Raw genomic sequence first — 25,447 nt, forward strand, 5'->3', positions numbered from 1 at the left:
TTTCTCATTCTGCCCTTAGGTGGAATGGATTCAGTCTTTTACCATTAAGTATGATATTGCTGCTGCTGCTGCTGCTAAGTCACTTCAGTTTTATCCGACTCTGTGCGACCCCATAGATGGCAGCCCACCAGGCTCCGCTGTCCCTGGGATTCTCCAGGCAAGAACACTGGAGTGGGTTGCCATTTCCTTCTCCAGTGCATAAAAATGAGAAGTGAAAGTGAAGTCGCTCAGTCGTGTTTGACTCCTAGCCACCCCATGGACCGCAGCCTACCAGGCTCCTCCGTCCATGGGATTTTTTGTAGTTGTTGAGTAAGTTCCGTTTGTTAAGTTTTTAAAAATAAATTTTATTTTTAAGAGCTATTTTAGGTGCACAGAAAAATTGAGTAGAATGTACAGAAATTTTCTATTATGCATCCCCATATATGCACAGCCTCCCCCAGTGTAAACTTCCTGTACCACAATTGTACATTTGTTACAGTTGATGAATCTACAGTGACAGTCATTATCATCCAAATGCATAGTTTGCATTAGATTTTACTCTTGGCGTTGTACATTCTAGGGATTTTGATAGATGCATGATGATATCTATCTATCATTATAGTATCATACAGGTTAGTTTAGCTGTGAAACTGTATACCCCAGATTGGGACTTGAAACCAATCCCGCCTCAGATGGGACTCAAACCCAGTGATGCCTCAGTTGGAACTTGGACCTACAATCTCTGACATAGGAGAGACTCGAACCTCCCAAGCAGAAACCACACACCTGGTGTCAGAACTCAATGAAACTCAAGTTTTTTATGTCTCAGCACAGATGGAATTCAGCAAGAGGCAAAGTGATAGACAAGAACTAGATTTGTTAATATAGGATGTTTGTGAAGGGTATAAGCAGGCAGGCAAGAGGGCTCTGCCCCCAGAACTTAGTGGGTCACGTTTTTAAAATCAAAGGAAAAGTGAGGAGAGAGAGAAGACCACCTTCTGCTTACTTTGTAAAGATGTTGCAGGAAAATGGGATATGAGAGGATGGTCACAACCCAGGTCTTGGGTGAGTTCCTGGTATGAGCTGCCAAGTGAGGGTCCTTGGCTTCTCACAGGAAAGAATTCAAGAGTGAGCTGTAGTTAAGTGAAAGCAGGTTTATTGAGAGAAATACACATTCCATAGGCAGAATGCTTTCTATCTCAGAAGGTGAGAGTGGCCCTGGGAGATAACACACTCCATTAGAGTGTGGTCCATCTCAGAAGTTGAGAGCAGCCCTGGGAGATAACACACTCCATTAGAGTGTGGTCCATCTCAGAAGTTGAAAGGCTCTGGGGTGTGAGGGTGGTTTGTTTTTAAGGGCTTGGTAATTTCATAGACTAACAATATTATTCCAACTATTTTGGTGCAGGGTGGGGATTTCTAGGAATTGAGCCATCATCTTTTCTTAGCCTTTTATGGTTAGCCTAAGAACTCCTATGATGCCTGTAGGTGTGTCATGTAGCATGCTAATACATTACAGTGAGTGTATAATGAGACTCAAGGTCTACTGGAAGTCAAATTTTCCACCATCTTGGGCCTGGATGGTTCTTACCAGTTTTTATTGTATCCTCAATGACAATGTCATTCTTTTAAATGGTTGTTCCCTGCCACCTTCCCTCCTATCTCAACTTCAGCGACACTAAAAATCCTCTGGTCCATCTTTCCATTCTTCCCTATCCCCCAAATCCTTGGTAACCATTGATCTTTTTACTATTTCCATAGTTTTGTCTTTTCCCGAATGTCATGTAGTTGGACTCATATAGCATTTAACTTTTTGAGATTGGCTTTTTTCACACCAGTCAGTTCAGTTCAGTCACTCAGTCATGTCCAACTCTTTGTGACCCCATGAGCTGCAGCACGCCAAGCATCCCTGTCCATCACCAACTCCCGGAGTCCACCCAAACCCATGTCCATCGAGTCTGTGATAACATCCAACCATCTCATCCTCTGTCATCCCCTTCTCCTCCTGCCCTCAGTCTTTCCCAGCATCAGGGTCTTTTCAAATGAGTCAGCTCTTCGCATCAGGTGGCCAAAGTATTGGAGTTTCAGCTTCAACATCAGTCCTTCCAATGAACACCCAGGACTGATCTCCTTTAGAATGGACTGGTTGGCTCTCCTTGCAGTCCAAGGCACTCTCAAGAGTCTTCTCCAACACCACAGTTCAAAAGCATCAATTCTTCAGTGCTCAGCTTTCTTTACAGTCCAACTCTCACATCCATACATGACCACTGGAAAAACCATAACCTTGACTAGACGGACCTTTGTTGGCAAAGTAATTTCTCTGCTTTTTATTTATTTATTTTTAAAATTTAAATTTATTTATTTTAATTAGAGGCTAATTACTTTACAATATTGTATTGGTTTTGCCATACATCAACATGAATCCGCCATGGGTGTACACATGTTCCCAATCCTGAACCCCCCCTCCCACCTCCCTCCCCATACCATCCCTCTGGGTTATCCCAGTGCACCAGCCCCAAGTTTCCTGTATCCTGCATTGATGCTGTCTAGGTTGGTCATAACTTTCCTTCCAAGGAGTAAGCATCTTTTAATTTCATGGCTGCAGTCACCATATGCAGTGATTTTGGAGCCCCAAAAAATAAAGTCAGCCACTGTTTCCACTGTTTCCCCATCTATTTTCCATGAAGTGATGGGACTGGATGCCATGATCTTAGTCTTTTCACATAGTAATATACATTTAAAGTTCCTCCATGTCTTTTCATGGCTTGCTAGCTCATTCCTTTTTAAAGCTGAATATTATTCCATTGTCTGGATGTACCACACGTAGTTTATCCAATTCACCTTTTGAAGAATATCTTGGTGTTTTCACATTTTGGCAATTATGGAAAAAGCTACTTATGAAGGTGTTGATATAAATAAAAAATACTTATAAACATTATCAGTGTGCAGTTTTTTGAGTGGACTTTGTTTTCAGCTTATTAGGTTAAATATCAAGGAATGTGATTGCTGGATCAGGTGGTAAGAGTTTGGTTAATTTTGTAAGATATTGCCAAAAGTGGGTGGATCATTTCACATTCCTACCAACAGTGAATAGTTCCTGTTATTCCACATCTGTACCAGCATTTAGTATTGTCAGTGTTCTGTATTTTATTCATTTTAATAGGTGTAGAGTGTTATCTGGAGAAGGCAGTGGCAACCCACTCCAGTACTTTTGCCTGGAAAATCCCATGGACGGAGGAGCCTGGTAGGCTGCAGTCCATGGGGTCGCTGAGGGTTGGACGTGACTGAGCGACTTCACTTTCACTTTTCACTTTCATGCATTGCAGAAGGAAATGGCAACCCACTCCAGTGTTCTTGCCTGGAGAATCCCAGGGATGGGGGAGCCTGGTGGGCTGCTGTCTTTGGGGTCGCACAGAGTCAGACACCACTGAAGTGACTTAGCAGCAGCAGCAGAGTGTTATCTTACTGTTTTAATTTTTGATCTCCTAATGAGATATGATGATGTGGAGCACATTTTCATATGCTCATTTGTCATTTATATATGTTCTTTGGTAAAATGTCTTCACATCTTTTGCCTGTTTTTAATCATGTTATTTATTTTATTATTTTTGAGTTTCAGTTTTTAAAATTTATTTTAGATAATAATTCTTCATTCGATATATCTTTTGCAAGTAGTTTTTCTCTGTAGCAGAAAGACATGTCTTATTCTTTTGAAGTTTGCTAGTATTTTATTAAGGACTTTGGCCTTTGTATTCATAAGTGGTATTGGTCTGTAGATTTCTCTTTTTATAGTATCTTTTCCGATTTGATATGATACTGGTCTCATTGAATGAGTTGAGATATATTTCCTCCATTTTTATTAGAAGACTTTATGAGAAAATGGAGTTAATTCTTTTTTTTTTTTTTGAAAGTTTGGTGTAATTTGGTGGTTAAACCATCTGGACCTTTGCTTTTCTTTGTGGGTAGATTTTTGATTACTAATTCAGTCTTTTCAGTTATAGATCTGTTCACGTTGTTTATTTTTTCTTGTGTCAACTTCAGTAATTTATGTGTGTTTAAAAATTTGTCCATTTCATTTAGGTTATCTAATTTTTTGGCATACAATTGTTCATGATATTCCTTTATAATATTTAATTTCTTTAAGGTAAATAGTAGATCTCCTCTTTAACTTCTCATCTTGTGTCCTTTTTTCTTGGTCCATGTACCCTAAGTTTTTTTTTTTTTTCCAATTTTTCTCATCTTTTTAAAGAACTTATTTTGATTTCATTGATTTTCCTCTATTGTTTTTCTGTTCCCTGGTTCACTAATTTCTGTTCTAATCTTTATTATTTCCTTCCCTCTGCTTTCTTTAGGTTTAATCTACTAAAATCTTTACTGGTAAAGGAAAATATATTGGATTTGCCAAAAAGTTCATTTGGGTTTTTCTGGAAGATGTTATGGGAAAACCTGAATGAACTTTTTGGCCAACTCAGTGCAATTAATTAATAGTGTGTTTTTATTTTTAGTAGAAGATGGAACTTAAATTTTCTTTTAAGAGAAAATCTTTAAAAGGTTACAATAGGAAATGTTTTGATTACAAACTGCTCCTTTCAGAAACGCCTTTTAAAAACGGATTGGTATGTCAAAAGGGTGATTATAGGCAGAAAACATTTTTTAACCAAAGCAATATATTAAAAATACTTTTACTGGAGTATAGTTGATAGAAAACTCTTATATTTTAATGTGAGTAAAGCATTACCAATACTGCCATACAACATAGATAGAAAAATGGGTTCACAGAATTGTAGGTATTGGTGTTCTGTTTGATAATGCACCAAAGAGATAAATAATGCTTTCATTTCTTGTCTTTTAAGATAAAGCCAGTGGGTCTGGCAATAACTCTGATATGATGGAAAACAGCAGGGAAGAGGTAAGAATAACTTGGAGCATTTAAAAGATATTTATTACATACTACTAACCAACTAGAGTAGGTGTCATCAGTTTGCTTTTATTTAATATATGCGTGTGTTTGAGTTTACTCTTATAACCAAGTATTATTATAACTTTATTTTCAGTAATTGTTCACTTTTTGATGGTGTTTACTGTTTTTGTTAGTGCTGTGGTTTGTTTCACCTTAAGTCAGACTACTGAAGGCTAGCTAACAGGTATTTGAATGTTATTATATTGTAACAGTGGTGCTCAAGGGGATTGTTATGGGCATAACCTTATGGTTCTGAGATGGATATTCAGAATTTCTTCAGCATTATTATCAGAACCCATCCTGAGGTCCTTCATCTGATAATGCCAGCCTACACTGTGTTTTAGAATTCTTTCTACCCAGTGTGAAAAATTGAATCCAATAAAATACACTGATTGTATTGGCAAAATGGAGGTAAATTTAGTATCTCTGAGAAAATTGTAGAAGGTACTCTGTGCCATGTATTAGGATAGAGAAAATGACACATTTTTAGATTCTTAAAACTGTCTTTTGGGATCTGGTTACCTCTTCATCTTTGTTTTGTGTTTGTTGGCATAGGCCAAGATCGTGGTACAGCAGTGTATCATTTTCTATTCCTCAAAATTCAAAAGTAATAATTTAACAAAAAGAGATAGTCTTTTTTTTTTTTTTTTAAGAGATAGTCTTAAATCAAGGAAACCTTGAGAGTAAATGAGAATTAGTTATTGATGTTCCTTTTAGAAAAATATTTTAGGCATACAAATTATGTCTCATTCTACATATTATAGATGTTGGTATAGGGAAATAATTGTAGGGATGGTTCTCAGAGTTTTACTCACTTTTGTACTTATTTCTTGCATTTAGGGAGCTAGCTCTGCAGAAAAATCCAAATCGTCAGGATCATCACGATCAAAGAGGTTGGTTGATACTGGAGGGAAAAAAGTTACTTTCTTTTTCAGGTTGTTTTATTTCCTTTTTATTAGAATAATCTGTTTTTTCCTAAACTTCAAGCACTCTTGTTCTAAGTAAACTATTTTATACAAGCATATATATTTTAAAAAGGGCTGTTGTAATATAATGAATCCTCTTGTATCTATCACTTGACTTTTAATTTTAACTAAAATTTTCCCAGGGGAGGATTTATTATGTACTAGTGGCCCTGGCAGTATATAGGTAATGCCTTTCAGATAATATATGTGCTTTAAAAAAAAGGAGAAAAGGGAAAATGAAATGTTAAATGTCTCATGAGGCAATATGAGTGTTTTAGGGTTATACAAAATTGTCTAGGATGGGAAATGGTAGCCATAATAGTTATAAGGAAGTTATAAGACGATCAAAGAGTGGTTAAAATACTTATCTGTGTTAAATTGTCAAAGTGAATTGTACATAAAGACTGAAATTACTCCAAGCATAATGTAATGTGTAATATACTATGAAATATAGTTTTTATTAGAAGTTTGCAGTTTATTCTATTGGCCTTTTTTTTTTTAATTAGTGAAAATAAATGTCTTTTAATAATCACAGTTTGTTTGTTATTAACTTATTCCCTAAAGTAGTGATTCTTAAATAGGAGTTCCCCTCTAAATACTCTTTACCTTTTTTAGAATGTGCATGCCTTGGTCCTGCTCAAGACCTACTAAATTGTAATGTGGTATAGAGATGTATGCTTCCCTAGGTGATTCTGATACGTATCTCTGGTTAAGAGCCACTGCTTAATCTAAACATGTTATTTATGTTATTTGGGTGTTTTTCAATTGTCAGAAATGTCTGTAATTCTATGGACTTAATTTTTTCATAGGAAACCTTCAATTGTAACAAAGTATGTAGAATCTGATGATGAAAAAACTTTGGATGAAACTGTAAATGAAGATGCTTCTAATGAAAATTCAGAAAATGATATTACTATGCAAAGCTTGCCAAAAGGTAAAGTGTATTAATTTTTTATATGAAGTTAAAGTTGAAAAATATCTTTAAATGTCATTACTATAAAATTAGAAATTGATTATTGTAAGCTGTGTGTCAAGGACCAAACCTGACATTTTAGTAGCAGTGGTTTGGAAATGTATTAGTATGGTAATGATAATGTGTGTTCCTGAGGTTAAATATTTAGAATATATAGTCAGGTTTGAAAAGAAAACTTATTTTCTCTTTCCATTGGTTTCTAGTTTCCAAATTATACTTGAATGTGGAAGTTGGTTTAAATGCTTAGTATGTTAAGTTTTGGTTCAGTGAATTTTAATGTGCTTGCTTTACAGAAAAACATAATGAATACACTGAAAACGTCTCAAAAACATTTAAAGTTTAATTTATTCTTACTGCATTCTTAAATTCCCTAAGATTCAAAGTGAAGTTATGTGTTAAATTTGATTTAGGTATATTTCTTGTAATTATCCTTTTTAAAATGCCTTGTCACATTTCCTCTCAACTGTTATGTTTCTAATCTTAAAAGTTGCATTGATTAGACTGGGGCCAGGGTAGGGTGGATAGGGGAGAAGCCAGATGAAAATCTTGGACTTTTCATAGCTTAAGTCTAAGAGCAGTGTGATTACATGATGAGAGAATGACATGGTCTTGGTAATTTCATGGTGTTTCAGAATCAAAAGTTTTGATTTGTTTCTTTATTGAATAATATGTTCAAGGCTCTTAGATTTTTCAGATTTGTTATCACTGATCATTTACAGCAATGTTTACTACTTTATTCTCTGTCTCTACTTATGTTTATGTGACACATGTTTTGATTATGGAAGTTTAAAAAATGATGAATAGGAGGATAATACATTTCTTGACTAGGAAAAATTAGGAGTTACAATAGATAAGAAATGATGAATGAGAGGAGGAAGAAAGAAGAAAAATTAATGGGCCTACCATTTACATGGCTTTGAAAATCATTTTATGTAATGGTTTTGGTGGCCTAAAGCAGAAACAGCTAACATGGCAGTCTGAGTTTCATAGGTAGTGATTCACTTTGGATTATTACATTCTCAGTGGTTGTTAGTGGAAGTCCTTATGATGGCCACTGGGTGAGCTAAGAACTAGGAGTTCCAATGTTTCTTTTAGTGACATTATGGAAGAAAGTTAGTACGGGATGTTATTAACCTGAACTAAGGGTAATTCTCTTCCACCAAACCAAAATAGACCTGTTTCATAAGGTCAAATTTGGTTGTTTATCACTATTGTTATAATACTGAGTATGTATAAGTACTGGACTCCTTAAAAATTAACTCATTTAACTCTCAAAGCAATGCTGTAAGGTAGTTATTGTTTCTACTTGTAGAGATGAAGGAACAAATTCAGAACTCAAGGAACTTTTTCAGCTTTAAATTAAAAAGCTAAGATTTGAACCCAGGTCTGCCTGAATCCAAAGCTAGTGAGTGCTCTTTCCACTCTGCTGCTTTGCTTTCATTTATAGAAGAATCTTCATAAAGAAATCTTTTTTTTTTTTCCCCCAGTGTGTGTGTGTGGGTGGGGGGTGTTATCTGTAAATCTTTAGCTTTTTTCAAATGCCAGGGCTTCTCTGAGAGTACATATGTGGAATGGTTGTTGTGAATAAAGGTTTTTTTGTGTGTGTGTGGATATTACTTGTATTTACCAGCTTGTAAAAAACTCAATCCTTTGTGCCCTATTTGCCCCCGTTTTTTCAGAGACTCAGAAATTCATTTAACCTCGGTTAAACCTCACTGCTGACTAACAAAGACCTATGTTTCAGGGAAACAGCCCCTGACAACTACCAGGTTTTACAGTTCGCCCTTCATATCCGTGGGTTCTGCCTCTGCAGATTCAACCAACCTCAGATCAGAAATATTTGGGGAAAAAATTCTGGAAAGTTCCAAAAAGCAAAACTTGAGTTTGTCATTTGGCAGCTGTTTATATAGGGTTTACATTGTGTTGGGTATTGTAAGTAATCTAGAGATGATTTAAAGTATACAGAAAAATGTGCATAGGTTATAGGCTATTTTACATAAAGGACTTGAGCATCCATGGATTTTGGTATCCAAGGGGTCCTGGAACAAATCCCTCATGGATACTGAGGGACAATTACACTTTCTTAATTGTTGTCAGTAATGCCCAGTTGGGCTTTTCTGGTGACTCAATGGTAAAGAATCTGCCTGCCAACGCAGGAGAAGTAGGTTCAATCCCTGGATCGGGAAGATCGCCTGGAGAAGAAGATGGCAACTCACTCCAGTATTCTTGCCTGGGAAATCCCATGGAGAGAGGGGCCTGGTGGCCTACAGTCCTTGGGTTCACAAGAGTCAGACACGACTTAGCGACTAAACAACAACAATGCCTAATTACTAAGCCCAGCAATATAGGTAAAGTGAGACCTAGACCCTTTTTACCATGCCTCTGCTTTATTTGCTCTTGAGAGATTAAAATGAAAAATTAGCAACCTCTCTCCTCAGTTCACATGTTTTATGGCTAAGAGAGTACATTCTTTCTAAAAGATTCCATAGGGACCAACAATTGATTTCATTCTGCAATTTATTGTTATAGCACTTGAGCTTAAGTACCTAAGGCAATATTTGTTTAAAACTCTTTAAGGACTTTCAGGGTACTGGAACTTTGACTTAACTATTTAGGAAATGGTACAGAATAGTACAGCAGTAATAGCAGAATATAAAACAACACTTAAGAATATTTTGCTGCCTCTATGGTTTAGCTTATGAGAAGAATAGGATGTCTTTAAAGCTTTCTTTTCTGATCCTTTTGTTTTTTAAACTGTTGAACTTAGCATAGATGTTCATAGTCAAAAAAGCTTTTGTGATAGGCAGTATAAAAATTGAGAACTGGGCTAAAGCTTTTTAACTTTATTCACACATTTCTGTTACAAATCAGTTCATAATACTTCCCCCCCACCACCATTTTTTATGAACTATGTTTCCAACAAGTAATTTGATTGTTGACACCTGGCCCTTTTACTATTTCCCTGTTTTATTTATTATTGAGAGGTCCTTATATAAATATTGAAAGCTTGAAAGAAACAAAACTATGTTCCAGCAATGTTGGCTTTATCTGGAGTCTTGTACTTCACTTGCACATTTAATATGTGTAATGGTTTTTTAAATGAAATCATTCTAGGTACAGTGATTGTACAACCAGAGCCAGTGCTGAATGAAGACAAAGATGATTTTAAAGGGCCTGAATTTAGAAGCAGAAGTAAAATGAAAACTGAAAATCTCAAAAAACGCGGAGGTAAATACAAGTGAAAATGAAAACATGAGTTTAAATTGCTGTTTATGACCATATTGGAAAATCTGATGTACTTACTAAAAATACCTCCACTTTTCTGCCCATTGTTTTTTAAAAGCACTACTTAAAAATAACTTCTGTTTCTTTCTGAGCTCTGAAGCAGAAAAGGTTAAACACCATTGATTAAAATACCTTTGCCTTCAGTGGCTATTAAGTTATCTCAAGAAGCTTAGTATTTCCTTCTTACACATGTCAGTTCTGTAATGCTTATATGCCAGAATACCATGTGTTCCCTCTCACCTGAAAGAATTTTAGATTTGGACAAAGTCTTGCACGTGGCCTTCAGATAACTTTATACATATCTAAAACATTGTTTCAGAGAGTGATGAACATCTGCTTTAGTGTCACCTTGGGTGCTTATATTAAAAATGCAATTCCCTTGACTCCACTCGTGACGATTTAGAATTTCTGGGGATGATGTCAAGACCCTACTCCGGTTTGTTGTTATGTGCATTAAAGTCAGATATCTGTTGGTTTAAGGATATCAGTGTAGATATGAATAGGAAGGAGAAGGGAACTAGAGCTAGGAACCTTCCTTTCATCTGTCTCAGTCACCTCTTCCTTTGTCTGTCCACCCTCACTTACACACACAACAATTGGCTAGTCATCTGTAGAAAGTGAGCATGAGGAAGATTCATTTAAAAATTCACTACAGTGAAGTTTGTGTCCTACTTGTTTGTGTGTGAGTTTAAACTAGTGCCTGTATGTATTTTTGGGGCATATTAACAGAGCCAGAATCCGTTATGATAGAAAGAATGCGTCTCTAAAAGATAGAAATGACACTAAATTTCTAAATGGAAGTGTAATGGAAGCCTGTCTGTTTAATATTTATCATTTTAATTGTGAAATTATAGAGTAGTTCTTATTTTGCTGAAATTTTGTGTACATTTTATTCCAGTGCTATATGATATCTTGGTGGTACCAGTAAAATATATCTGTATTTGTACAATAGTATATTGTATTAGATGTGTGTATAAATATATATATGTAAATTTTCAGATTCAATTCATTATGTTTAGAGATCAAGAAAATGTAGTTTAGTCTTTTGTCCACCAGGGGGTGTTCTGCCTCTTTCAAGCATAAGAAAGATTTTTTTGAGACTGCCATTGCAGCAACAGAGCTCACCAAACTAAGTAGTAGTCTTTAAAATAAGAGAATCAGCAAGTAGAAGATGATGATAAGGACCAGCAGTAAGAGTTTTCTTTCTTCTTATTTCTGATTATGGATCCTCTAGGAAGACGGATAACTAAGTATAGTGCCTTGTGTCAAAATTAATATCTAGTGGTGTCTTTTGGGGAGGGACTCTGGAGTAGTCAGTGCCTCAGATATGGATAATGGCTAAAAGGAGAATAAAAAAGAGTTACAGTTATCGGGGAGGGTGATTTTAGTGCTAATTTACTATGCTGCTGGTATTTGGTCTGAGCTGATATGTCTCTGGAACATTTTATTGAGTGTTCTGTGTAAGAATGTTTATATTGTGCTTAAGGGAATATGTGTGTTTATAGCCATATGATAGCTAAATCTTTTTTGTTAATTTTTGTCTTAATAATTTGCTACATCTTTAAGCTGTCGGAAATCACATAGGATTTTAACTGTTTTTACCTATATACCCATGTATGAATGAACTAGTGATCCGAGGTACTGAACTGTTAGTTAATATTCAAACTTCATAGGAAGTTAGTTCTAAAATTGAAGTCTAATTTAGGAAACTATCAAGAAGGTAAACTTTATACATAAAATAGTCTTATAATGATTTGAAACAAAATTAAACATAAAGATATTGACCATTTAAGGAGCCATTGTTTTTTTAAATACCATAGACGATTTTGACATCCTTTCCCTAGTTCAGTTGTTAGAAAACATATTTTACATTTAATTTTTCTATATGACAGAATAATTCTCTCCTTAGGTTTGATAAAATGTATTGAGGTCAGAAATGAAAATGCCTCTTTTCCATTTATATGCTGTATTATAACCATTATTTCATAACTAAAAAAATAAAACATACATCCATAGAGAGATGTCTAGTAAAGTACCACTTAACCAGTTTACAATATTTGCTTCAGATCTCACTTAAATAAAGTATTGGTTTATTCCTATTTCCTCTTTTGCACTTCAGGTTGTGATTATTTGAAGTTTGTGTGCATATGTGCTGTTTCCATGCATGTTTTTATATTTTTTTTTACCTAATTTTGCTCAAAAAGTATTTGTTTTTCATTTAAAAATATACATAGTAGTATCTGTAGATATCCTTTTTCAGCATTTTTTATTCAACTTTGATTTTGAAATGTATTCATATCAGTAAATATATAATGGGTTTTTTACTTTTCACTGTTCTATAGAATTTAGTTATATAAGTAAATCACTATCCATTTCCTAAATGTGAAATTATTTCTAATTTTTTGTTTTCAAATTTTTCCCAATTGCTAGTTAGTACTTCAGTGAATATCTTTTATGATTCTTTATGCACATTTGGGGAAAATTCTTCATTGGATCACCTAGCTTTTTAAAATTCTTGAGTGATATATGTGCAAAAGCATAAAGAATATGCTTAATATTATCTAACATTGGATGAACATTCAGACTCTAGCTTTTCATTACTTTGTTAGCTTACATGAATGTAATCATTATTTGATATGAAAAAACACACTGTAAATTTATTTGTGTTTAAAGTACAGAATATATGAATACTCACAATCAAATACTAATGCAGGATGGTATGATTTAAAATAAAATATAAGCAGCTTTATAGAGTGTGATGGTGCCCTTATACTTTGGTTAACCTTTTTTAACTTCTGCAAGTAAAAATATTTGTGCTGATACTTGGTGCTTTGGACCTTAAAACTAAGAATAACACAAAATAGAAAATTAAAAGGTGAGAAATACCTATGTTGTTTTGTCTTTTTGTTAGGGACAGAGACAATTTCTTTTCCTTTTTTTTTTTTTAAGTCTTATTCCCTTCCCCCCCCTTTTTTTTCCTTCAGTGAATGAAGGCATTTTCACTGGCCTCTTTTGAGTCATATTCTACCATCTTATTTGGATAAGAGTTATTTGCACATCAGAGTCACCTGTAAAACTTTCAGTGGGTTAGGAATGGGAATGGCTGTCCCTGTTTTTAAAAGATTCTTTGATTCTAATTTTCAGTTGAGATTGTGAAGCACTGTGTAGAACTAGAGATGAGGGTGAGGCAGAAGTTCCTTTTATTCTTGTGTAGGTTATCTTCAATCTGTTTTTCTGCAGAAACTGTGGCATGGGACTCTGTCAAAACCCAGCCATTCTGAGGTTTTCCTGCCAAGATAGATATACCTGCCAATCTTATTTGTCCATATTTGGAAATAGTGGACAGTGCTGATATGGACTTGACAATGGAGTAGATATAGAAAAAAGGCAGGTTAATGGGGATCGTGGATAGTATTGAAGGGACTTTGAGGAAGGAAATTGGTAATATAAAGTTATCAGGTTTTTACATACTTTTGAAAGGATCTGTATAGACAATTCCATTTTGAGAATAAAAATTTTATGGTATACCTAACTAAAGTATAGGGTTCCAAAAGAATCTATTCCATGTATTTCACTTGCTTCTCCATTCTTTAAGAACTGATGCTGAATTTATTTGTGAAGCAGTAGCAAAATGAAAAGAGGTCTTGGCACCTATTTTTAGAACTTCTTTTATGGAATCTCTTCATGTTATGTCAAGTTGTTGTGAGAAATAGGGTTTGCATCTGTAAAAGGGAACAAGTTAGCTCTGCAATTTGTCAAGGTTGTCATGTTTTTAGTAAGTCCATAAAATTATTAACCTTTTTATTTGTATCCAAAATGTCATTTTCCCAAGGATTATGAAGTATTTAATTTTCAATTTGAATGTTGGGAAATGCTAACTAAAATATATGTCTTTTTATATGTGTGTCTATGTGTGAATAATGGTCACTCTTTTCTTCTAGAAGATGGGCTTCATGGGATTGTGAGCTGTACAGCTTGTGGACAACAGGTCAATCATTTTCAAAAAGATTCCATTTATAGACATCCTTCACTGCAAGTACTTATTTGTAAGGTGTGTAATGATCTGTTGATAATTCCACAAATATTTGAATGCTTAACATGTGTCAGATTTTGATGCACAGTGATGAAGATGGAAATGGTTTATGCCATTGGAGGGCATATACTGTAGTGGGGAAGACAGCCATGAAAGGGCCAATAAGTGCTACGATAGGGGAGATACCGTGTACTTTGGGAACACATGAGAAACCATTGTAATTTGGAATTGATATATAATGGAGATGATACAGCTGATGTCTGAAATATAAATAGGAATTAGCTTGGTAAAGTGGGATTGGTTCAGTATATTTTAGGCCAGAGGCAACATGATATTCAAAGACTCATAGGTGAGGGACAATGTGGTGTGTTGGAAAATTGCAGAGTATGTGTGTGTGCACACATATGTTTTATAACCTTCCCTCTTTATAAACTCTAATTACTCAAATCTAAACTCTCCATGTAGAGTAGTGTTTTGACTTAATTTGGAGATTGTAGATTTTAAAAATATTTCATATGTATTGAAGATAATTTTAATAGTCTATGTAAACTTTTTTATAAGTAATACCTTGGAATTAATTTTAAATGTCTACTTTATCAAGAATATCATTTCCCCAACTCATATTACTGCTAAATTAATCCTGTAGTAGTTTGTTTCCCAATAAAATATCTACTTGAATTGTAGGGGCAGACCAGACTTTCCTTAATTAGAGTTCCATTTGTAGATCTTGCATGAATTTTTGATAGATGTAGACCGACTGAGCGACTTCACTTTCCCTTTTCACTTTCATGCATTGGAGAAGGAAATAGCAGCCCACTCCAGTGTTCTTGTCTGGAGAATCCCAGGGACGGGGGAGCCTGGTGGACTGCCATCTATGGGGTCATACAGAGTTGGAGATGACTGAAGTGACTTAGCAGCAGCAGACCAACTTAAGCTAAATTTACTGCCTAAGAGGCAGTAATTTGTGTCCTTCCTTTTCTTGAATTCAGTTCAGTCAGGCTTCTAGTTTTAAATTGTGACAGCTGAATTTTGCATCTATTGGATTTGTAATGTGCATTCCTTTTTTCTTGTATATGTAATTGTTTTTTTTCAAAGGCCAATCTATTGAGCCCAGGTCAGTAATCAGTAGTTGTCATCAGTGTTCATGGAACCTTCCCTTTTCTTTAGTTCCAGTGAGAAGGAATTTAAAGTCAGACAGATTTGGTTTTGAATATCAGTTTTGCCTTTGTAATTGTATGACTTTTGGAGATTTATTTACATATTAATGAACCAAAGCCTTGTCTCTCAAATTGGGCAGTAATACTGCCTATCTTACACAGTAGGTGTTGGAGATTTAAAGATAACATAGGGCAGAAAAGGATACTATTGCTCAGTTCTACACACAGTAGCTGTTTATATATGATGACTATTAAATTAGTATTAAGTAACAACAAATCTAATACATTTTTATGTAGATCCTTCGTAGCTAGCCATATGAGATCAGAAATTTGCCTTACCAAAATCTTATATCAATTTTTATATACGGAACAGTGGTACTTGATGATATGGAAATCTGTTTTAATTTCTTGAGCTATTCTTGTGTCTCTAAAGTACTAGTTGGGGTGGCACAGTGTTTTTGCTTTGATTCTCTAAAACACACATACACACACATATATAGATACATTCCCTTTACTTTTTTAATGACTTAAAAATGAAGTTTTTCTCCTTTAAGAATGTTAAAAATTTTGAGTAAATTTCCCCTTTCTCTCTCTTTTTTTTTTAATAGAATTGCTTTAAATATTACATGAGTGATGATATTAGTCGTGACTCAGATGGAATGGATGAACAGTGTAGGTAGGTAATAAATCAAGATGAACTAAAATTCAGTGTTGTCTACTTGAGGGAAAATTCTTATATAGTCTGTTATTAAATCTTTTTTTTTTTTTGTGGTATCATCATTGATATCTTTAATGGAAGGTTTTCTTTTCCACATAGCCCTTGATTTATATCTTAATTCTCTAACAAAGAATAAGTAAATGACCTAAATTACTTTGCTATTAAATTGTTGGCAAGAAATTTTAATTGGTTTAGTACTATAAAGATTTAAAATGAGTTTCATTTTTGAATAATATTTTAATCTTTAAATAATTGCAGATGGTGTGCAGAAGGTGGAAACTTAATTTGTTGTGACTTTTGCCATAATGCCTTCTGTAAGAAGTGCATTCTTCGCAACCTTGGTCGAAAGGAGCTGTCTACAATAATGGATGAAAACAACCAATGGTATTGCTACATTTGTCACCCAGAGCCTTTGTTGGACTTGGTCACGGCGTGTAACAGCGTATTTGAAAACTTAGAACAGTTGTTGCAACAAAATAAGAAGAAGATAAAAGTTGACAATGAAAAGACTAGTAAAGTATATGAGCATGCACCCAGATTTTCTCCAAAGAAAAACAGTTCAAATTGTAATGGAGAAGAAAAGAAGTTAGATGATTCATATTCTGGTTCTGTAACCTACTCTTATTCAGCACTAATTGTGCCCAAGGACATGATTAAGAAGGCAAAAAAACTGATTGAGACTACTGCCAACATGAATTCCAGTTACGTTAAATTTTTGAAGCAGGCAACAGATAATTCAGAAATCAATTCTGCTACAAAGTTACGTCAGCTTAAGGCTTTTAAGTCTGTGTTGGCTGATATCAAGAAAGCTCATCTTGCATTAGAAGAAGATTTGAATTCAGAGATTCAAGCTTTGGATGCTGTAAACAAAGAGAAAAATACCAAAGAGCATAAAGTCATAGATGCTAAGTCTGAAACAAAAGTAAGAAAAGGAGAAAAACCTTGTGTTTTGGAAAGGAAGGATATTTCAAAATCAGAAGGTAAACTGTCAAGAAAGCAGGTGGATAGTGAGCATATAGGTCAGAGTGTTGCAGTAGAGGAACAAAGAGCACATAAAAATGACAGTACTGAACATAAGAAATCTGATAAAAAAGAACCTCAGTATGAACCTAGTAACACTGCCGAAGACTTAGACATGGATATTGTGTCTGTTCCTTCCTCAGTTCCAGAAGACATTTTTGAAAATCTTGAGACTGCTATGGAAGTTCAGAGTTCAGCAGAGTATCAGGGAGATGGCAACAGTGGAACTGAACAAGAACTGGAGACTTCTGTAAAATTAAATATTACTTCAAAAGACAACAGAGGAGGTATTAAATCAAAAACAACAGCTAAAGTAACAAAAGAATTATATGTTAAACTCACCCCTGTTTCCCTTTCTATTTCCCCAATTAAAGGTGCTGATTGTCAGGAAGTTCCACAAGATAAAGATAGCTATAAAAGTTCTTGTCTGAACCCTAAGCCAGAGAACTGTGAACTTGGACAGGAAAAGAATGATAATGAGCATTTGGCTAAAAGTGAAGTTCCGTTACTTTCAGAAGAATCTGATCTTCGAAGATCCCCACGTGTAAAGACTACACCTTTGAGGCGACAGACAGAAACCAACCGTACAACATCTAATTCAGATGAAGAAAATAATGAAACAGTTAAGGAGCAACAAAAACTTTCGGTTCCAATGAGAAAAAAGGATAAGCGGAATTCTTCTGACAGTGCTATAGATAATCCTAAACCTAATAAATTGCCTAAATCTAAGCAGTCAGAGATTGTGGATCACATTTCAGATTCTGACGAAATGCTGACAATCCTCAAAGACATGCCCGGTATGAGTCACAGTTCTTCAGATACTGATATTAATGAACCTCATACAAATAACAAGAAGACTTTTTATTCAGAGATTCAAAGAGGGAAAGATGATAAAAGAAAAAGGAAACGAAAAAGTTCTACTTCTGGCTCAGATTTTGATATTAAGAAAGGTAAATCAGTTAAAAAGGCTATAATTTCTAAAAAGAAACGGCAAAACCAGTCTGAATCTTCTAATTATGACTCAGAATTAGAAAAAGAGATAAAGAGAATGAGTAAAATTGGGACTGCCAGAACAACCAAAAAAAGAGTTCCAAATAAAGAATATTATGATTCTTCTGAAGATGAAAAACACAGCAAACAAGGAATGGATAATCAAGGTCATAAAAGTTTGAGGACTGCACAGGAAGGATCATCTGATGATGTTGAAAGGAAACAAGAGAGAGAGAATTTCTCTTCAGCAGAAGGCACAGTTGATAAAGACAAGACCATCATGGAATTGAGAGATCGCCTCTCTAAGAAGCAGCAGCCCAATGTTTCTTCAGAGAGTGCTGATAAGCTTTGTTCTGGGAAAGAGGAGAGTTTTAATTCTCCAGAAGATAAAAAGGTTGCTGAATCTAAAGGAAAGAGTAAGCACCAGCGAACCAGAATGTGTCAGAAAATACTGGGTGGCTTATGTGATGTTGCTGAGAAGTTCTCAGAGAAAGAACAGAGTGATGAATCCTCTGAAGATGATAACGAGCAGAGCAAAAAGGAAATTGAAGAAAAAGAAAAGAAAACTGCAGACTTGAATAAAAAAGTGATGGAACAAGAGTATGAATCATCATCTGATACTACTGAGAAATTACCTGAGGGAGAAGAAATTTGTGACTTTCCTAAAAGCGTAAAACAAAATAAGAGCTCAGCTGATGGGGAAAAGAAATGCAAAAAAATTAAAGATAAAGCTTCTAAAAAGAAGGGTGAATTATCTGATAATTCTGAGAAGTTACCAGGGAAAAGAGAAAGTTGTGACTCTTCAGAAGATAAGAGGAGTAAGAATGGAACATCCAGTAGAGAGAAGAAAAGGTTCAACTTGCCTGAAAAGAGTTCAAGGAAGAGACAGGATTGTTCATCATCTGATACAGAAAAATATTCCATGAAAGAAGATGATTGTGATTTTTCTGATAAGAGACCAAAAGGAATAGAATTAAGGGAAAGAAGGAATTTAAATTCAAATAGAAATAGCAAGGAAGTACAAAGTGGCTCATCTTCTGATGTTGAGGAAAGTTCTGAAGATAATAAAAACCTGAAGAAACAAAGAGCTTTAGCTAAAAAGAAGGCAGGCAGTATAAAGGAGAAAATGAGAAACTCCTTGAGAACAAGCACTAAAAGGAAGCAGGCTGACATTACTTCCTCATCTTCTGATATAGGAGATGATGATCAGAAATCTGTAGGTGAGGGGAGCAGTGATGAGCAGAAAATTAAGCCTGTGACTGAAAACTTAGTGCTGTCGTCACATACTGGATTTTGTCAATCTTCAGGTATGGGAAAACAAATAGAATATTTATACTTTTCCCCTCTTGAATAACTACATTGTTTATTTTCTCTGTAGTCAGTCAAATGCAAGGCTACTTATTGTGTAGGAAAACACCATTTAAAAATTCTTTAGAGATTTTCTAGAACCTCTTTCTCCAATTTTTTTTGTCATCATTGGGAGGTATTTGAAACATTATTAGTGTTCTGTATCATGTATACCAAATTTGTTGGGTAAATTTCTTTATTAATGTTTAATGCTTTTCTTTGGAGTAATGAAAAGTAATTTATGAAGGAAAATCAGACTGTTGATAGTAGTTCAGTGGATATTTACTCATGTAATGGAGATGAGTGCTTGTTATGAGTATGACATGTTATGTGAAAGTTTTAACTGCTTTGCCATGCATCTGACTTTTATTTTTTTATTTAATTGGAGGCTAATTACTTTACAATATTGTGGTGGTTTTTGCCATACATTCACATGAATCAGCCCTGATTTTTAAATTGGGCACATTAACTTTGTGTCTATGAAATCCTCTGAAAAATTTAAATTTACTTTATTGAAACCTATTGCTGATGCTCATCATTTTTTTTTCTAATAACATGAACAGATGTTTCCATTTTTAACATTAACAAAAGAAAAAAAGAAAAAAATCCAGAAAATACATGGATTACTCTACCCTGATGAGATAGAGCACTAGGACAATAAGGGTGTGGGTCAATGATACCCCCTCAAAAAATTAAAAATATTTATCATTATGGCAGTTCTTTAAAAAATAGTTGTGTAATAAATGTACACTTGTTGCTCATATTGTATTTTTTAAGTCAATAAAACCTGTCAGTTAACCAAGGACACTTAAAATTTATTTTAAAATTTTTGTAAAGGAGATTGCAGTTACTATTGTGTTCCCAGCAGAACATACGAACATTTACATGTAAGAGGAATAAGCAGTTCAGGTTAGATATTGCTGCCAAGTAAACTTTGGTACCACCTTACAAAATTTTAAATTTTGAGAACTTAGATTTTTGAATTGCGTGTAAGATCATGAACTTGTATTCAAAACATAATATAATAGTTGCTTTGATATCAATTCAATGTTTTGGTTATCAGGTTAGTCGAAAAAACTCTCATTAGGATTAGAGTGTGAGAATAATAAATTGTGATTAGTTACATGGAGTATTCTCATTTGCAAATTCTAGACTGTTGGAATAATCAAACTTTGTAAAACTGATTTCCATGACAAAACAGCTTCCCTAGTGAAATCTGCATGCTTGATTTCAGATACTATTTTCATCTCCCCAAATCTCACTTGACACATATGAGGGTTTCTATGAGAATTATAATTCTCATGCTTAGAACTGTTAATAACTATTTTAATAAGTAATATGTATTGATTAGCTCTTAATTAGAGATGGCAACATATGGCTAATACTCAAGAGGGTTCATGTCCCTTTTCTCATGTTTATATCCAGAAAAGCCTTGAGAATTCTGCACTTCAGGCAAGATGCCAATCTCTCAACTGTTGGGAGGAATAAAATTTGTTGTTCATATTTTCTTCACTCAGGGTATTTCTTGGACTGATTATACTTTTAGATGTAAAAAAGGATAAATTTGTTAGGGAATGAACTCATCTAACAATTGGGCATTGTCAACTATACTTAAATAAAAAAATAAAAATTGGACTTTGTTGGTAAAAATACTTAGTCAGAAAAAAATATTCAGGGAATTGCAAATAAGCACTATGTTAAAAGCACTGATTTCCAGGATAAGTTTGGGTGTGAGTCAATGATAAGTGGCATTCCTTAAGAATTTGCTTGCCTGTATACAAAGCATGCTAAATTTATCTATTCTCCTAATACATCCAACTTAATTCAGGTGACAATTTTTATGAGCTCTTAAAAAGCCTACCCTGCTCCCATGAATTTAGAGGATTCCAATTTATTCAGCAATAGTTGGGAATCTATTACAGTGTACAACATTTTCTAGTTGGTCTCAGGAATGGCATGACTAACCATGATAAGGAACATCGTCCTAGGAGATTGCAGTCCAATGAGCAAGATAGACATAGATAAGTCATCATTTTTTTTAAAAAAAAGAATACCAGGAGAAAGATGTAAAACTAAAATGAGTCTGTGTAATAAATAGTAGGTGAGCCAGTTATCCAAATATTGGAGGAAGACTTAAAAGAACAGGTAGTATTTGAACTCAGATTTGAAGAATGGGTCAAATTTTCAAAGATGTGGTAAGGAGGAACAGCACTAATATCACTGCTGCTGCTGCTCAGTCGCTTCAGTCGTGTCCGACTCTATGCGACCGCATAGATGGCAGCCCACCAGGCTCCCCGTCCTTGGGATTCTCCAGGCAAGAATACTGGAGTGGGTTGCTGTTTCCTTCTCCAATGCATGAAAGTGAAAAGTGAAAGGGAAGTCGCTCAGTTGTGTCTGACGCTCAGCAACCCCATGGACTGCAGCCTTCCAGGCTCCTCCGTCCATGGGATTTTCCAGGCAAGAGTATTGGAGTGGGGTGCCATTGCCTTCTCCGAGTAATATCACTAATAATATTTAATTTGAGGATCGATCTGTTCGAATGAAGTATTTATTGTGAGTTTGCTAAGGTTAATTGGGACATTTACTTTTGTCTTTCTACAGTTAGCATATTTCTATCCTGAACCTGTAGGTGTCTGTGAATTTTTTTCTTCAACATTTTCTCCCAGTATTTTTTTATGAAAAAATGTTAAATATACCGAGGAATTTCTACTGTTAACATTGTACTATATTTGCTTTATTGCATACTTTACTTTATATATCCTATCTATCTATCCATCAATGAACCTAACTTTTGCCCCCTCTTTTGTTTATTTTGAAATAATTATAAATTCACAGGAAGTTGAAAGAAAATATACAGGAGGTCTTGGATGTCTTTCATTAATTTCCCTCCAATGGTATCAATCTTTCATAATTATAGTACAGTGTCATAACCAGGAAACTGATGATTTATTCAGATTTCATCAGTTTTACATGCACTCCTTCATTTGTGTGTATGTGTGGTTGTGTGTGTGTAAGTATAGTTCTGTGCAAAATTTGTATCATGGGTAGCTTTGTATAGCTACCACAACAACCAATATATTGAACTGTTTCATTACCACAAGGTTCCCTTGTGCTACCTGTATGCACACTTGCTTTCATATCGCTATTCTTAACCTGTGGCAACTGTTAATCTGATTTCCATCTATGTAATTCTGTTATTTTGAGATGGAATCATGAAGTGTATAATCTTTTGAAATTGTCTTTCTTCACTCAGTGTAATTAATGCCCTTGAAATCTTTGATGCATTTGAATAATTCTCCCGGATTACTTCAGCATATATAGTGTTAACTAGGGTACAATGTTTGTTTTTGAGGCAAAATTTACATACAATGAAATGTACAAATTTTCTTAATCTCTTTATGCTGCTGCTGCTGCCGCTAAGTTGCTTCAGTTATGTCCAACTCTGTGCGACCCCATAGACGGCAGCCCACCAGGCTCCTCTGTCCCTGGGATTCTCCAGGCAAGAATACTGGAGTGGGTTGCCATTTTGTTCTCCAATGCATGCATGCATGCTAAGTCGCTTCAGTCGTATCTGACTCTGTGCGACCCCATGGACAGCAGCCCACCAGGCTCCTCTGTCCATGAGATTCTTCAGGCAAGAATACTGGAGTGGGTTGCCATTTCCTTCTCCTAATCACTTTATAATTTTAATCAAAAGATAGAAATGTTACTTTTTGTAAGGAAATAAGTTTTACTGTACTTTCTCTGGGTGATTCTACTTATGAACACCATACAAATTCAAGTATATTTTACAGTTACTTGGTATCACCAAGTATTGGTAGCATTTAAAAAAAAATTCTTCAGTGATACAGAAAAAGTTAGACATCTGCTAACTTTAAACGGGTCAGTAGAAAGCCTACTTCAGTGAGAAACTTACGCTAATATGATGGTGAATGATAAAATATTTGTTACTAGGAAGGATGAGCTTTAAAATTCTTGTGCTGTGGGAAGAAACTTTGCAATATATAAGATCCAACTATTTATTATTTTGCTGCTGACACTTCTTAAATTCCACATTGTATTTTCCTTATAAATTCTTTTTATTCATGTTTTGGATCCCAGAGTGTAGTTTAGGACTCACTAGTTCTTTTAAAGTTTTTGGCTTTCAGTTTTATTTTACATGGTTTTACTTATGTAGATAATTTTAAGTACACTTTTGTTCCCTCAAGGAGATGAAGCCTTATCTAAATCAGTGCCTGTCACAGTGGATGATGACGACGATGACAATGATCCTGAAAATAGGTATGATTCCATCTGTAAGGACTTCAAAAAGATTATAACACACCCTAGGCATGGGCACAAAGAGCAGCATCGGAATCGCAAGCAGGTTGTAGAAACCAGGAGTGCCAGCTTTAGAAAGACAGACTCACAGTCTTCCTCCAAGTTTCAAAGAAAGGCCAAAAAATGGGCTAACTCTGAAACCTTAAGAGAAAATAAATATAAATATCAACACACCCAGCATAGGGTGTGTTATAAATACAGCACTGTCAGTTGTTATGTTTCATGTAAACTGTGATAAGTTTTTGAGAATATTTTAATTTTGACCAATTATTTATTAGTCAAAGTGAATCATGTCTCAAAAATTGGTGACAACAGAAATCTCTATCCTCAATATTTGATTATTGTTTTAAATTGCCATCCAATGTAGTGGTCCTATTCATTAAAACCTATTCAAAGTGGAAAAAAGGGGACTGCTCAGATGATTAAGAAATTGCTTTAAAAATAGAAGTATCTATTTGCACAGTGTCTAGACTGATTTAGATTTTAACAGTTTTTCAAATAAAATAGAAGTAGACAGTTTGATAGTGTTAACATTAATAATACTTAAATAATAGGTTTAAATGTGAACATTGTAGTCTGTACAGATTGACTTAACTAAGGGATAGCTGGGAGAAGAAAAAAAGATACACCCATGTCTTAGCAATGAGGAATAAAGAAAGTGAAGATATTAAAAAATTTATGTTTTTTACGTATCTTTTAAACCCTTCCTGAACTAGAAGATCCCCCAACACTCATAATCTTCATGGAGACAATGTGGTGTAATGGATGGAATTTGGGGATAATGGGCATAAGACTATCTGACTTCTAGTTCTAACTTTTCTGTGTGATCTTGGAAAAGTGATTTTTGCCACAATTTTCTGTTCTCTAAAATGAAAAGATTGGATGAAATGTTCTCTGATTAATTCTGGCACCAAAAATCTATGATAGACTTGAGATTTTACTACAGAGTACTATATTAATCATCCATTTATTCCTAATAGTAAGCTCTAATAACTAAGAAAACATGAAGATAAACATTAATTTTTGTGTCATAATTTTGTAAGGAATTAACTGAGTTATTAAATGCTATGGGGCCAGCTGTCACTATAGTTTTGTTATGTCTTGCTGATGCTGACAGGTTTTTCTGTTTCAAAGATCAACATTCTCCTAATTAATAGGATAGCATTTTTATTAAGGTGAATGAACAATAATTTTTATTCTGTAGTTTTGATTAGAGCTTCAGCTCAGTTGCTCAGTTGTGTCTGACTCTTTGCGACCCCATGAACTGCAGCACACCAGGCCTCCCTGTCCATCACCAACTCCTGGAGTCCACCCAAACCCATGTCCATCGAGTCATTGATGCCATCTAACCATCTTATCCTCTGTCGTCCCCTTCTCCTCCTGCCCTCAATCTTTCCCAGCATCAGGGTCTTTTCAAATGAGTCAGCTCTCTGTATCAGGTGGCCAAAAGTATTGGAGTTTCAGCTTCAGCATCTGTCCCTCCAATGAACACCCAGGACTGATCTCCTTTAGGATGGACTGGTTGGATCTCCTTGAAGTCCAAGGGACTCTCAAGAGTCTTCTCCAACACCACAGTTCAAAAGCATCAATTCTTCTGTGCTTAGCTTTCTTCACAGTCCAACTTTCACATCCATACATGACTACTGGAAAAACCATATCCTTGACTAGACAGCCCTTTGTTGACCAAGTAATGTCTCTGC

The 25,447-nt window shown here is 34.9% G+C and overlaps 1 protein-coding gene across 10 annotated transcripts in view; it reads left to right on the forward strand.

Annotated features, from left to right (window-relative positions):
• Nucleotides 1-25,447, forward strand: part of ATRX (ATRX chromatin remodeler) — a 286,342-nt gene that overhangs the window by 92,416 nt on the left and 168,479 nt on the right. For 4 of the 10 annotated variants that reach the window (XM_061409663.1, XM_061409658.1, XM_061409667.1 and 1 more), the window contains 8 exons: nt 4,833-4,888; nt 5,780-5,832; nt 6,714-6,838; nt 9,992-10,105; nt 14,104-14,213; nt 15,961-16,028; nt 16,329-19,387; nt 23,636-23,708. In XM_061409663.1, the coding sequence (XP_061265647.1) occupies nt 4,833-4,888; nt 5,780-5,832; nt 6,714-6,838; nt 9,992-10,105; nt 14,104-14,213; nt 15,961-16,028; nt 16,329-19,387; nt 23,636-23,708 (3,658 nt within the window). The remainder of the gene's footprint in view (nt 1-4,832; nt 4,889-5,779; nt 5,833-6,713; nt 6,839-9,991; nt 10,106-14,103; nt 14,214-15,960; nt 16,029-16,328; nt 19,388-23,635; nt 23,709-25,447) is intronic. The other 6 variants (XM_061409661.1, XM_061409659.1, XM_061409665.1 and 3 more) reach the window with 6 other exon arrangements.

Source organism: Bos javanicus, chromosome X (genome assembly GCF_032452875.1).
Source record: "Bos javanicus breed banteng chromosome X, ARS-OSU_banteng_1.0, whole genome shotgun sequence".
NCBI lineage: Eukaryota > Metazoa > Chordata > Mammalia > Artiodactyla > Bovidae > Bos > Bos javanicus.